The 14,588-nt window shown below is 38.5% G+C and overlaps 1 long non-coding RNA gene and 2 gene segments (V, D, J or C); 1 reads left to right on the top strand and 2 right to left on the bottom strand.

Annotated features, from left to right (window-relative positions):
- The first annotated feature begins 4,064 nt into the window (after positions 1–4,064).
- LOC120432754 lies at positions 4,065–5,453 on the top strand. The segment is given in 2 exon segments: positions 4,065–4,177; positions 4,865–5,453. A coding segment is annotated over 1 exon segment (264 nt).
- A 130-nt stretch (positions 5,454–5,583) lies between these two features.
- Positions 5,584–7,736, bottom strand: LOC120432753. The segment is given in 2 exon segments: positions 5,584–7,359; positions 7,571–7,736. Coding segments are annotated over 2 exon segments (360 nt in total).
- An 807-nt stretch (positions 7,737–8,543) lies between these two features.
- On the bottom strand, positions 8,544–14,046 carry LOC116315883. The gene is made up of 3 exons (XR_005609869.1): positions 14,002–14,046; positions 10,150–10,270; positions 8,544–9,961 (listed from the first exon to the last, which is right to left on the bottom strand). It is a non-coding gene; the product is annotated as an uncharacterized LOC116315883 (long non-coding RNA).
- Between the last annotated feature and the right edge of the window lie 542 nt (positions 14,047–14,588).

Genomic DNA, 14,588 nt, shown 5'->3' on the forward strand with positions numbered 1-14,588 from the left:
TTTTACCTTCCTTGTTTAGGTTTAGGTATTAGAAATTGGATCTGGATTATAATTTTAAAATTTAAGGACACATCATCAGTAGTTGACCTTAGATTCATTGGGTGTTTCGGCCATTATCACCAGACACCCTCATCCAAGGAGGCCCTGCCAGGGTTGATCAGGCCCCAGAGTGTGTCACTGGTTTATGTTAAATTGTTATTTCTCTTCTACTTTCCTCTGTTTAGTTTTCTACAATTTATTGTGTCAATTCACTGCAAAACATGTCAGAGAAGTAATATTTACCTCTTTATTATTTTAAGAGCCTCACTTCTTCAAAGGGATAGAAAAGGTGATAGTGAGAAGTAAGACAAAAGAAACAAGCTAGGAGAGAGGAGAGCTGGAAGGGGGGGTTTCTGATCTGGCATCCCACACCTCTCAGTTGGATCGGGCTGTACGCTCTGCCTCCCCACTGCCTCCCAGAAAAGGGAAAAAATGGAAAGGAGAGAAGATTGGAACATTTTACATTTATCCCTTAGGTTTCACTACCATGTCAACCAGGTTTCTGGTTCATCACAGTAAAAGTTAACTATTTATAAGATAAGATAACTCTTTATTGCACAGTTATACATAGTACAATAGTACAATGAAACTGGAAAACTGTCCCACGTTGGCACTAGATACAACACAACACAAAGCGACACGACACATCACAACACAACACAGTAACTTAACTTAGTAATGAAATGAAGAATAAGTGTATTGCACATTATTGCCGCACAGCAAGAAGGTCCTGAGTTCAATTCCATCATCAGGCCGGGGTCTGAGTGAGTTCTCCCTGGGTACTCCGGCTTCCTCCCACAGTCCAAAGACATGCAAATAGTCGAGTTAGGTTAATTGATCTAAATTGTCCATAGTTGTGAATGTGGGAGTGAATGTGAGTGTGAATGGTTGTCTGTGTGTTAGCCCTGCGACAGACTGGTGACCTGTCCAGGGTGTACCCTGCCTCTCGCCCTATGACATCTGGGATAGGCTCCAGCACCCCCCGTGACCCTGAAAAGTATAAGCGGATGGATAAATATTATTATTGTTAGTGGTGTTATCCCCCCAAAAAAGTCCAGGGAGGTAGCCAGTCAGGTCAGGCCCACCATGGGTTGATCAATCCTTGACGTGTGTCTCACGGTTAGCTGACTGCCTTAGCTGCCCAAGTGATGTCAGCCCTCTTCCATAGCCAGTGACTGGTCCTCTCAGCAGTGTTAGCTAATTCTCTTGTAGCCTGCCATTGGCAACAAAGCCCCTGCACCCCACTTCCACCGGGCGCACTTTGATCTTCCAGCCTCTGTCCTCTGCCTCAGCTGCCAAGTTGGCACACTGCAGCTCAAATGCTTCTTCAATTGCATCATCCCATGGTACGGTCAGCTCAGTGACGTAAGCAAGTTTTCGGGAGTTGGACCAAAGGACAAGGTCTAGTCGCAGAGTAGTTGTTACGATCTCTGTGGGAAAAATGAGCCACTGATCCAAGTCAACTTAAATCTGCCAATCTGCTCACTGCAGACCCTGGCGACCTTCAGCGGGCCAGGTCCAGGGTTGAAGGGCTAGTCCTCGGCATTTGTCCCCTCCCACACTGTAGTGGACCGAGTTGAAAAACAGGAGGAGTCCCAGGAATTATTAGAAAAATATGGTTTTCATTTATTTAACCCCCAAAAACTGCAAACTTAACAAACCAAATGCCTGTGGTGTTCTCCTCTGTCTTATAGTGGAAGGAAACATTTTTTTTGGAGTGGCACAAATAATTTGTGTGCCTTCTTATTTGATGCAGCACACCTGATTGTTCTGTAAACAGTTTTAAATGGTTATAAACGCCTGAGGCCTTGGCTGCATTTTTAGATAAATAGTACCACATATGAGTTTGTTGTTTGCAAAATATGTGCATAACGTTTAGAAATGTACAATTTCTATTTGCATTCGAAGTTATGAAAATGATTCGTTAAACATGTTTGTGGTTTTCACAGTAAAAAAAAAGTATAACTTTTTTGTACTCGGATTTTAAATTTTTTCTCTGAATTTGTGCTAATATAGTATGTCAAAATGAAAAAAAATACTCAAATTTCAGATATTTGAGGTTGTGTTGAAAATATTGATACCAAACAAGGCAAGATAAACATATTTTAAAGGTGAAATATAGAGGTAAAATCAAAAGTAGTCAAAAACGGCAAATTATACCGAGAGGGTTAATAAACTAAACACCAAAAAAGAAAATCAAAAACATTAAATCCTAAACTCAGATATTTAATTAAATACAAATACTTTGTTTTTAATTTGAGAAAACACACATTCTCCCCTTCAGCAGGAAGTGGTGGTGCGGTCCAATTATTCCTCTTTGTATTTAACGGCTCTAAACCCTGGCCGCCATCTTTTGTCTGGCAACTCCCAAGGATGATGGCAGGTAAGAAGCAAATAAAGAAACAAAGGTTATTCAGAAATCAAACAAAGCAATGAACTGGTATGCATACATAAGTAAACTAAATGTGCGCGCTTACAAATATAATAAATGTATCCAAACCAATCAATAAACTTATTGGAAACTAAAGTGTGTTATTGTGTTCAAACAAAGGAATTAAACTACAAGAGTTACTGCCTTTAGAGTGTTGCCATGGGTTTGGCCATCACACAGACAAAGGCTGATAGATACTGACGCTCCTCTTGGTTCGTGAAAGGCTGCGTGTTGATGGATTTCCTTTTGCACTCAACTTGTTTAGCTACACAACTGAGGGCCTGGTTGTGTCTCCATGTGTGTCTGCCCTGAGTAAGGCTAGTCCTACAACCAACCAAGATGTGCTTGAGTGTGGCTGGGACTGTACACAGGGGGCAGGATGGGCCCTTTCCAAACCACAGCTGCAGATTTATTGGGGAAGGTAGCACATCGTCTGTCGCTCGGATGATGAAACTTAGTCTGTTAGACTCCATTCCCCAGATTTCACTCCATGTGAGTTTCCTCTTTTCAACGCTCTCCCAATTCATCTAGCGACCCTGCTTGGCCAGCGCTACGGCTCTGGCATGTCTGGCTGTTTCCTCCTGTCGACGCACCTCCTTCACCACCATTTTTCGACGTTCGGTTACAGATGCCTGTTGCCACCGAGGTGTTACTGCGCCAAGACCAAATGCTCCTCTGCCCTGTTGGACGTGACCCACCACGTCACAGTGGCGAAGAGCTGATTTGCCCTGTAACACAGCTGTGGCTGGGGTCCACTTCCTCCCAGAGTATATGACACATGGAACGCAGGGAAGATACAGAAACCTGAAACTAGAAGCCAGAAAAACAACAAATTTAACATGAACAGAAAACCATCAAGAGAACTCAAAACGACAAATAACAATAATCAAGGAATGTAAAATAAACACAAACTCAAAACACTGGATCGCATATTTTTCAATATTTATGAATACAGACGCTAAAAATATAGCGAATAAACAAACGCTTAATTAATACTGATGCATTTTTATCAACATTTAAAATTTTGGAAATTGGATCCACTGTGTTATTCTGAGATTTTGATATCACAAAAAGTCCCAAGACATCAAAATCAAAAGTTTTACATTCCAAATGAATTATTTATTATTTAAATGTGATGCACTGTAATATTTTCAGTTTTCACATCAGCTGAAAAAAATGATACAAACAGTGAATTATTTTGTTGAGTTTGTTTGTTTCAGAGTCAGAGAGCCGTGTCTCTCTACAGTCAGAGGTTTTTGTACGGCGGCTCAATGAGTTTGTATCACTGTGGTACACGTTCGGTGGAGGAACCAGACTGGATGTTGGAAGTAAGTCAGTCTTAGATGCGTTTTTAATTTTTTTTAATTTTCTTCCATTTAATTTTATAGGAAAGGCTAGGAAACTTTTTGTGTAACTGTTAAATTATTTTAGACATAAAGTTTGTGTTAAAGAAAAAAAATCAGCTTTGGAAATGTATATTCAAAACCTCACTACAATTTTAGATAAAAATCTGGGATGTTTCATAGTATTAATTATTATTTCTGGTTCTGATGATAAAGTTGTATTTTGAGGGCTTGTAGGTTTAGTTCAGTATAACAGAGTCAGAGAGCCGTGTCTCTCTACAGTCAGAGGTTTTTGTACGGCGGCTCAATGAGTTTGTATCACTGTGGTGGACTTTTGGTGGAGGAACCAGACTGGATGTTGGAAGTAAGTTAATTAATCTGTGTTTATTGTTAAATATTTTTATCATTTTATTTTATAACCACTTGTTTGGCTGCTTAGATGAGAGAAAAGTATTTATTTTATTAAAAGTAATTTTGTGTTTGATGTTTGTCCTGTTTTGACTAATTCAGATTAGCTCTGCAAGTTTCTCTTGTTTAATCTACATTTCTGTCATAGTAAAATATATGTAGACAAGAGTAAACTTCATCTTATGGTTAGTTTGTAAATTTCCACCACATCAGCTGCTGTTTGGATGAGTTAAAGTTTGCTTTCTGATGTTTTTATCGTGTCAGATGTTTCAGATTTAGTTTGAAATCATGTGAGCTGTTCAATAACATTTCAAATCTATATGAATGAGTAGCTGCTCTGTGCTTGTGTTCACTCATTTCTTCAGTCATCCATGATTTAGACTTCTAATCATTTTAAAGCCAAACTTCTGCTGTAAATGTTTCCACATCTGCTTCTTTTATTTCCAGTGTAGTTTGAACATATTTCAGGTCAAACTGTGTGATGATTCTCTCTGTGCTGATATGCATGAGAGGTTTCTTAAAGGGAAGTGAAACAATGTGTGAGTGAATGACTGGTGGAGCAGAAAAAACACCTGACAGAAACTTCTTAACGGAGAAATTCAAATTGTGGTTCCTGTCCTCTAAGCTAATTGGTGTTTCCTAGGTGATACCCGCCCCGCCCTGACAGTGCTGCCCCCCTCCAACAAGGAGCTGGACCAGGGGAAGGCCACGCTCATGTGTGTGGCCAACAAGGGCTTCCCCTCAGACTGGAGTCTGTCCTGGAAGACGAGCGACAGCAGTGGCAGCAGCAGCATCAGAGGGGAGGAGAGCAGGACTCCTGGAGTGCTGCAGAATGACGGCCTCTACAGCTGGAGCAGCACCCTGACGCTCACTGCAGACCAGTGGGGGAAGGTGGGCTCTGTGACCTGTGAGGCCACCCAGGGCTCCCAGACTCTGGTCTCAGAGATACTGAGGAGAGACCAGTGTTCCCAGTCCTGATGTCAATCACTGAGTCTTTCATGATGTTTTTCTTCTGTCTCTTTGTTTCTTTGTGTTTGCAGATTTTAAAAAATAAACTCATCAAACAGTCATATTTTCATCTCAAAATGACAAAAATCATATCAACAATCTCCTCTAGTTTCATCGTTTTGTGTCTGCTGTAAAGCTGATATTTCAAACTCTTAAAAGAATAAAAATGTAACGAGGAAACATGTTCTTTAAATCTGTGAGTTTAATAAATGCACATTAAAAAAGTTAAGATTTTGTAATATTTGTTAAACCAGAACAAAATTAAAATGTAAACGGACACATCGAGTGTAATGTGCAGTGAAATGGTTAAATATATTTTAAATCCATATACTAAATATTTTCTATAAGATGTTGAGGTCATGTCAACCATAGATAATCTGTGTGCTCATCATAATTTCTAGTCTCAAAGCTGTTTTATGATCTACATTTTAATCTGACCTAAAACCCAATAAGTAAAATTAAAGAGCAGGGTGTCATCTGTATGTTTAAACAGAGATCATTTAAATGCAGATTTACTGAAGTTTGATTAATGAACTATTTGGCAGTGAAACTCTGATGAAGCAACAAAGCAGAGAAGAGTCTAGAAGCTGGTGGTGGCAGAGATGAAGCAGGTGGAGACTTAGGATCTCTAATTGTCCAGGATGAGGTGGAGATAAGGAGTCTGAGATTTAAAGCACACAAAACAGAGGCTGAGTGACTCACAGAAGGCGGCGAGAACAGACTAACAGAACAAACACACAGGAACGCAGGCAGGTGAGAAACTACAGGTCTGCTTTAATCAACTTACATAAAAGTTAATCTCTTCTAGTCTTTACAGCAAAATGAGAGAAACTCACTTCACTAAACCTCTTAAAACAAGAAAAAGACCACAGTCTGTCAGGAGGATGATCACATCTTATTTTCATTGGTTTCAGATTTAGGTAGGACTTTATATTAATGTCGTACTTTTAAGCATTAGTAAAATATTATTTTAAAGAGAAACTTTTTAGTTCTTTGTTCTGTCTACATTAATACTTTGGAAATCGACTAAACTGACTAAATAACTTTAGGTTTTTACAACAGTAACAGTGATTCGTTTGTGCTGGAAATATCCAAATGAGGCTAAATCTTCACTGACATGAGAATGAACACATTCCCTACAAATACGGTTATAACAGCCTGCGTCATTTGTTATTCAGCAGAATATTAGAATATTATAGACACTAGTTGTGATGTGACGACAGTGATTTTTTGGATTTGTGTGATGAAGAACTGCAGCTGAGCTCCACAGAAGGATCAGTTTAATATTTAACAGCTTACAAATAGAAAAGAGCTACTTATCAGTGCAGAAACACTGACAACAGTATTTGTGTTGTTAATAACAGCTTGTTATATTTTACAACTTGGATTAATATAAAAATATTTAATGAGCAAAAACAATTTTTTTTTCTTTGTGAACCTTCCAGTTATGTCTTTTCATTGGAACTCATTGTTATAAATGTAGAAACTAAGAATGAGTCAGATTACAGAGAAGAATAGTCATCTAAAAATAATGTTCATGTGTTAAAAATCTGGAGCCAGTGTTGTGTCCGTATTCTGTAACTCATTAAACATTTATGTTTTTATTCGGGGACACCACTTCATGTTTTTTTGTTTTGTTTTTTTCATGTTATTAAAAACTTTTTTGATAAATTTATGAACGTTAAACTTAAACTGAGTGTACACAAATAAAATTTCACAGTAAATATTAAAGTAATCATTCCTCCCAGTCTTTTAGTTTGTTCTGCAGCTGTTGCTTCAGATCAGTTCCTCTTCAGCTGAGAGGTTTTTGTATGACAGTTTTTCACTGTGTGAACGGGCGGCTGTAATCCTGCTGACAGTAATAAACTCCTGCATCTTCAGCCTGAACTCCACTGATGGTCAAAGTGAAGTCAGTCCCAGATCCACTTCCACTGAAACGATCAGAAACTCCAGACTGACGGCTTGTTGCATAATAAATGAGCAGTTTAGGAGCTTCTGATGGTTTCTGAAGATACCAGTGGAGGTAGTTACTCATACTTGAACTGGCTTTACATCTGATAGAGACAGTCTGTCCTAGAACAGCAGACTGAACTTTAGGAGTCTGAGTCAGGACGATGTCTCCAGATGAACCTGAAAACATGAAAATGAGAAGAAGATTTATTGAGAAAAACCCAGTTTAAAGAAAAATCAACATCCAAACATTAGAGGATCATTCCTTTAACATGGAGAACAGATGGAAGAAGGTCAGTGCTGCTTGTTCCAGAGTTTCTCCATCATAGCAGAACATCATTGTGGTGAACCTGGCTGCATGCTGAAGCAAAGTTTTCACAGAGAGTCTCACCCTGAACAAGGAGCCCCAGGGTGGCCAGCAGTAGAGTCAGTGACATCATCATTGTGCTGCTGGTGTGTGAGTGGCTCTGAAAGGCCTGGACAGCCACTGATCAACACTGGCCTCTTAACAGCTGTGAGCAGAGAGGCAGGACACATATGCAAACACACAGAGTCAGTCAGCTGCAGCTGTTTCACACTCACTGCATATATTTACATCATATACAATTTGACATTTATTATTTTATTTTTTTGTTCTATTGAGTTTTTGGCTTGAGGTGCAAAATAAATACAAAGCAAGCCGAAAATATCCATCTGACTTCATTTTCATGATTAACCTTTTAATTTTTGTATTGATTTGTTAAAAAAATGTTAAAACTGAAGTTTTTTATCTTTAGTTCTGAAACTTTCTGCTGTCATGGTTCAGCAGCCATGCCTGTCTGTTGCCATAGTTACTGAGCTCAGCAGGAGTTGAAGTCTTTTCAATGAAGTTCACAACTGATCAGGTTTACCTGAAACAAACTTGATGCTCTCTAATAAGTGGTTGGAGCTGCAGCAGGACGTCCCCTCAGACTGGAGGCTGTCCTCAAAGATCACTGACAGCATCATCAGAGGTGAGAGAGCACAAGAAGCTGCCCTCTGACCTGTGAGGCTCCCAGACCCCAGTATCAGAAACACTAAGGAGAGACCAGTGTTCCCAGTTCTTACCACTGTGACTCGCTGTGTCATCTCTTTGGCTGTTTAAGTTTGGCATTCACACTTTAAAGTTGGAATATTTATGAAGACAGAACACATGAGGACATTGGTTAATATGTTGTATTGTAAAAATGTTAAATATGTTCTTATATCCTGTTACGCTGTGGGAGTGTGTGGGTGGGTGTGGGTGGGGTGCTTGCCCGCTCTCTCCGCCTCCTCCTCTCTTGCCACTCCTACCCCCCCCCCCCTTCCTCTCACTCTCCTCTCTCCCCAGGACACAGCTGTGGTTTTTCCTCTCTGTGGCTCTACGCATTTTTCTGCTAGGTTTTGGACAGACAGCCTCCTTCAACTAGTGAGTAGATGGGCTTGTGGGCCCTGAGAGTGTCTCCCCATGGTGAGGAGTAAAGTAGGAAGTGGGAAGTGCCTCCCTTTTTTGTGTTTAGTAGTTTTCTTTTCTTTTGTTGCTGCGAGTGTTTCCTTTATTTCTTTGGCATTATTGGTAAAACGGCGTTGCCGGCTCTTTAAGTTAACCTCATTTGTAATAAAACTATATTATTATAGAACAACTCTGTCTGTTTTCCTTTTCATTCTGTTTCCGGACCCATTTGTTACTGGTCCCCTCACTCGCATGCCTAGATCCCTTCGGGGGGGACGTAACATATCCACAGTTTATTTATTTTAGTTGAGATCATGCCAGCACTGAGCCTGACTTTAATGTTGAAATCTAAGCCAGACTAGATTTCTCTCACAGAACACGAAAGAAGAACTGAAAAACTGCAGATAAAGTTATTAAAATACAATCAAAATATGAAAAATTATTTATATGAAGTTTAAAGTCTTTGAAATTGTATCAGTTATTTTGTTGAGTTTTCCAGGGTCAGAGTTGTCTCTCTACAGTCAGAGGTTTTAGGAACCAGACTGGATGTTAACTGTAAGTACATTTGACTTATTTATTAAGCCACATTTTATTTTTTTAACATTATTTTTAACATATTATACATAAAATATTAATTTTATCTCATAATTAGACAGTTTACTGTCATAGTTTAAATTCTGTCTTGTGATGTAAATATTGATCATTTTCTCTCACTGGAATTTTAAAACCAGTTTTATACATTTTATTTAAGAAATGTTTTGTAGATGTTGTTTCCAATAGATGTTTGTCAACTCCATATTATTTAATCTTTGTTGAAGATTTAGAGCATTTAAAGAGATCAGTCTGTCACATAATATAAGTTGTGGCACAGACAGTAGCTAATCCTAACATTAAGTTCATTTAGCTCATTAGTCCAGATGCTAACAGAGTGACAGACACTCATCATGTCTGATGGTATTTTGGGGGCAACATAACTGTAACATTTTCCAAACATTTAGCAAACATTGATGGATTTTAAGCTATTTGTTATTACGGGTCACCCTGTGTACTTTTGCTTTTACACAATATGTTAATTAGTTTTTAAAAAGTCAAAAATATTAAAATTCAGCTTAACATGAACTGTGAAAATGTTGCATCGACTAACTTTGTCCAGCATTGCTAAAGAAGTCTGTGCAACTTTTTTTTTTTTATCTTTCGGTTTCACTTCATTCACTTTATTTCTACAGCAACAATGGAAATAACTGTTTGACGAGTTAGAACAAAGGACATCATAAATGTTCACAGCAGAGTGAGCTTTAGGAGTCTGAGTCAGGACGACATCTTCAGATGAACCTGAAAACATGAAAATAGGCAAAAAAAAAAAAAAAAGATGATCAAATATTACAGGATCATTTGTTTAACATGGAGAACAGATGGAAGAAGGTCAGTGCTGCTTGTTCCAGAGTTTCTCCATCATAGCAGAACATCATTGTGGTGAACCTGGCTGCATGCTGAAGCAAAGTTTTCACAGAGAGTCTCACCCTGAACAAGGAGCCCCAGGGTGGCCAGCAGTAGAGTCAGTGACATCATCATTGTGCTGCTGGTGTGTGAGTGGCTCTGAAAGGCCTGGACAGCCACTCATCAACACTGGCCTCTTAACAGCTGTGAGCAGAGAGGCAGGACACATATGCAAACACACAGAGTCAGTCAGCTGAAGCTGTTTTCCAATTTTTTTTCTGTGCTATATATGCCAGGTGTGACATAGTTAAGCCTTTGTTTTGTGGCACTTTCACCAAGTTAACAAGTAATATGATGTTGAGGCTGAAGAGCTCAAAAAACGTTCTCAATAGAATACAACCATACAGAATGAATGTGTGAACAGCCACAAAAAATGAAGTTAATTTTCTGTTACGGTTCAAAAGATTTCTTTGTTATTAGTCCAGGTCAGCTATAAAAGTAGGTTTTGTGAAGATGTTCACACATGTCAATAAAACTATTTAAACACAACAACCATTCAGAATCTGGTCTTCAGGTTTGTATTAGAGATGGCACGATACCACTTTTTTATGTCCGATACCGATATCATAAATTTGGTTATCTGCCGATACCGATATGAATCCGATATAGTGTGTTTTTTAATCAATAAAACTGTTTTTTTTTTAATATCTTGCTGCATTTTGTATACGTTCATACTCAAGTTTAAATAAACAAGAACACTAAAGCTATTCTGTTATACCTCTATGTAAAAAATACACTGCACCCAAAATATTTCATAGTTCAGCAACACTGATCAATCTAATAAACTTAAACCTACTCCATCCTCCCTATTCTGGTATTTTAAAGAGTACTTAGCAGAAATATTAAGCAACCTAACTAATAGGGTTGCAAACTCCCAGCAAAAAAAAATAGGGAACCACCCCCCACCCTCCACCTCATGATGCTTAATCGACGTAATCAACTTTAATTTGATGCAGTGTGAAAAAGTGCACAGAAATAAATTATTTTTCAAGAATAATTAAATAGATTCAACATCTTTCTTCAACAGAATTGCAGAATTCACAGATGGTACTTTCCCAAAGGAAAAAGTACTATAGCTTACTAGGGTATATTAGACTTAACAGTTACTATATACAATAATGGACTTCTATACATTTTACATCAGATTAAAACTTTGGGTGTAATATTCAGATAATTATTTATTAAAAGCGAGACATTTTAAATGAGAATAAGAAAGAAAAGTATGTCTTTGTGCCCCCTTTTCCCTGTTCATGCCCTATCGGCCCCCCTGGCTACACTTTGCTAGATCCGCCCCTGCATAGTTACCAGCGTCAGCTACGTAGAAAAGGATCCTGGTGTAGAAAGTAATATTAAATAAATTCTAACAACAGCTTATCAAGGTTAAACGTGCAGCTGTTGTTCAGCCGCTGGTTTCATCTTTCTGGTGCAAAGTGGGCCAAAAACAAAGAAGAGAGACGGACTCCCGACAGAAAAGCCGATCAGCTGATCATTGATCAGTTTCACGATTGAAGTAGCAGCAGGAGAGGGAGAGAGAGAGAGGCAGTCGCTCCATATATCGGTTGTTAAGCTTAACATGGGAACGCTTTACTAACATTCAGAGATGAACTTACACACTTGCTTTACTTCTCTCTGGGATAACTTCCTCAGAGATGAAATGCTGGTTTGGTAGCGAGGCTACAAATACACACAGCCGCTCTATCACGTGACCACACTGCTCCGACGTGCTACGGTTATAAGCCGAGTTACGCGTGTAGCAAGTTTTGTGAGGTGCTTTTTTGATATTTAATGGATCGGATTACATTTTTTATTTCTCGCCGATATCCGATCCAGTAATTTAGGTCAGTATCGGACCGATACCGATACGTAATATCGGATCGGTCCATCTCTAGTTTGTATCACATGATCTTCCTCAGCACATGAAGTTTTAATAAAAATTAACTGTGCCAAGGGTTGGTTCATCCAGCCAGAGTCACCTGATCAGTGACGTCCGAAGCTTTATTTGTTACATCACTGCTTCAGTACTGTTAGGGTTCAGAAATTGAAGGAGGAATACAAAATAATGACCACTGATCCGGCCGGGTGAAGTTAGACGAAGATTTAATGACACACGTGCGGAGAGATCTAACCCTGTTCGCAGACAGCATCAGATCTCTGTCTACCAATACTCAAACAAAGGTTTTATAGGGTTGGGGTAATACAGCCCCCCCCCTTCATGCATAAAGCAGACACAATACAGCATACGTCAACCCAAAACCACAAACGTTCAGTTGACTTTTGACACAGTTTAAAAGAACATCGCGTCTTCGCCTCCATACAGGTGTCTTCCCCTACAGCTCGTCTCACCGCTGTCGCTTATCGCTGGAATCAGCAGATCGGTTTCCTGAAACAGCTCAGTCGCGTACGCCAGCACTCTTGCAGTTATAGCAGAATTAAATCTGAACTCTTTACCACAAAATGGGCCTACTACTATGTGTATGTCAGTATGTGGTTATGTCATCACCGCAGGAGCACTTTGTCTCACCTCTCACCTTCTCCCCAGACAAAGGCCAGCACATACACAACTGAAACTGATGTGTAATATATTGAATAAATGTCTTACTTAAATGGTACTACTTAAAACTTAATCAAAGAATGTAAACAAATAAGAGATCATAAAAATAACCTGATATACATGTCTTGTAAGTGTGTGTTGCGATCCTTCCACAGTTCCAGTCAAACTCACAGTAGATTGGCTGATCATAACGCCAACCAAAAGTTTTTGACCCTCACTTGACCAAGGAGCGACAGCTCTTTCATAAGCACAAAATGCAATTGTGTATAGATGATTATAATCATTTTCATAACAGAAGTTCCAAAGGTTTCAAAGGTTGCCAATATGTTTGCTCATCTTAATATAGTCTAAAAGCAACCCCAAGCAAAACATGATTAAACTTTCACCTATAAATGATTCCCTCTAACTAAGTGTGTGTGTGTGTGTGGGTGTCTACGTGTGTGTCTATGTGCTAACCACAATCGCACCCTATTTCACCTCGCCGACTAGCTCCTCAGAATAACTCGCACTCAGACTCTGGTTTTGGTTTCACTTCCTGCAAAGCATGTAACTTCAAAAACATGTAACTTCCTATCTTATTTTGGCACAGAGTTACTCTTTCACAATGCAGTCTGCATATAAACATTTAAGATTATAAATTCAACTCAACAGTTTAAAGTGGTTATAACTGCACCTGTAATAAAAGCTTAATTGGGTGCCAATATGTTTAAACATCTAAATGCAATATCAATATTAATAATTAATGGAATGGTAATATGATTATAAAAAATAGCAGCAAAAATAGCAGCAAAATGTCTTTCTACTCTTTACAGTACCTGATTCAGTGGTTTAAGGAAGTGAATCATTGGTTGAATTTGTGTTTTGTTTTGGTGGCGATTTTGTGCGAGATGTTGAGAATCACAGAGCAAGTAAGTGTTACACCCTTGAAAACAGGGGGAAAAGAATCACGAGAGTGATTATGACTTGCGTCTCTCATGCAGTCGTTTATTGCAGTGAAAATGAACAGAAACGTTTCACATTCTGTACTGCTAAATGTCACATGTTGGAAGAAAAACACTAAATAATAAACCAAAATACTAAATTGCTTACTATAAATGCCAGAACAGGTTTCCTGACAAAATGGCTGACAATAGCGGCGTTTTTAGCTCCTGCCGTTATCTTACTGGTCATTACACAGTACAAAACTGAGGCTCAAAACCACCACGTATATGTGCACAAAACTGTAATATAATGCTTCTAACGCTTACAAAACAATGAAGGATTACCTCTTAAATATCTTAACAGTGTACAAATTGGAAATATATCAACTTTTAAACATTTTTACCTGAAAACAGGGGGAAAAGAATCACGAGAGTGATTATTACTTGCATCTCTCATGCAGTCGTTTATTGCAGTGAGGAGAACGCGCGAAAGCCCCCTAGTGGAGAATAGAGACACTACTAATCGATCCCAGAAAAGGCTTACTAGCCGATCACTGATGTATAGATTGCAGTTCTCTTAAGTAACATGAAAGCCATTAATATAACATGAAAAATAATAAACTCTTAACCATTTTCTTACTATATTTACATTATTTTTGTCCTTTATATCAACTGATATGAATTAGTATTAACTGAACAGTTTTATATGCAGTAGTCCTTCAACAGTAGTCCTTCAACCTGTCAGATAAGGACGTTCTGCCTATCCTTAAGTAGCAACCAAATTGTTTTTATTTTACCAGTTCACAAGCAATCTTACCTCCAGGTAAAATGTACATAAGAAATACACTATACATAAGTTATAATAGCTTATATTTAAATGTACCTGTCAACTAGTTAATTACTGTGAGATTATTCTGTTATCATATGTTACCATATATATGTAATCAAAGTAGTTGAATTATGATACTGCTGTAGATCATATTATACCCCT

This window comes from Oreochromis aureus, linkage group 22 (genome assembly GCF_013358895.1).
Source record: "Oreochromis aureus strain Israel breed Guangdong linkage group 22, ZZ_aureus, whole genome shotgun sequence".
NCBI classification, from domain to species: Eukaryota; Metazoa; Chordata; class Actinopteri; order Cichliformes; family Cichlidae; genus Oreochromis; species Oreochromis aureus.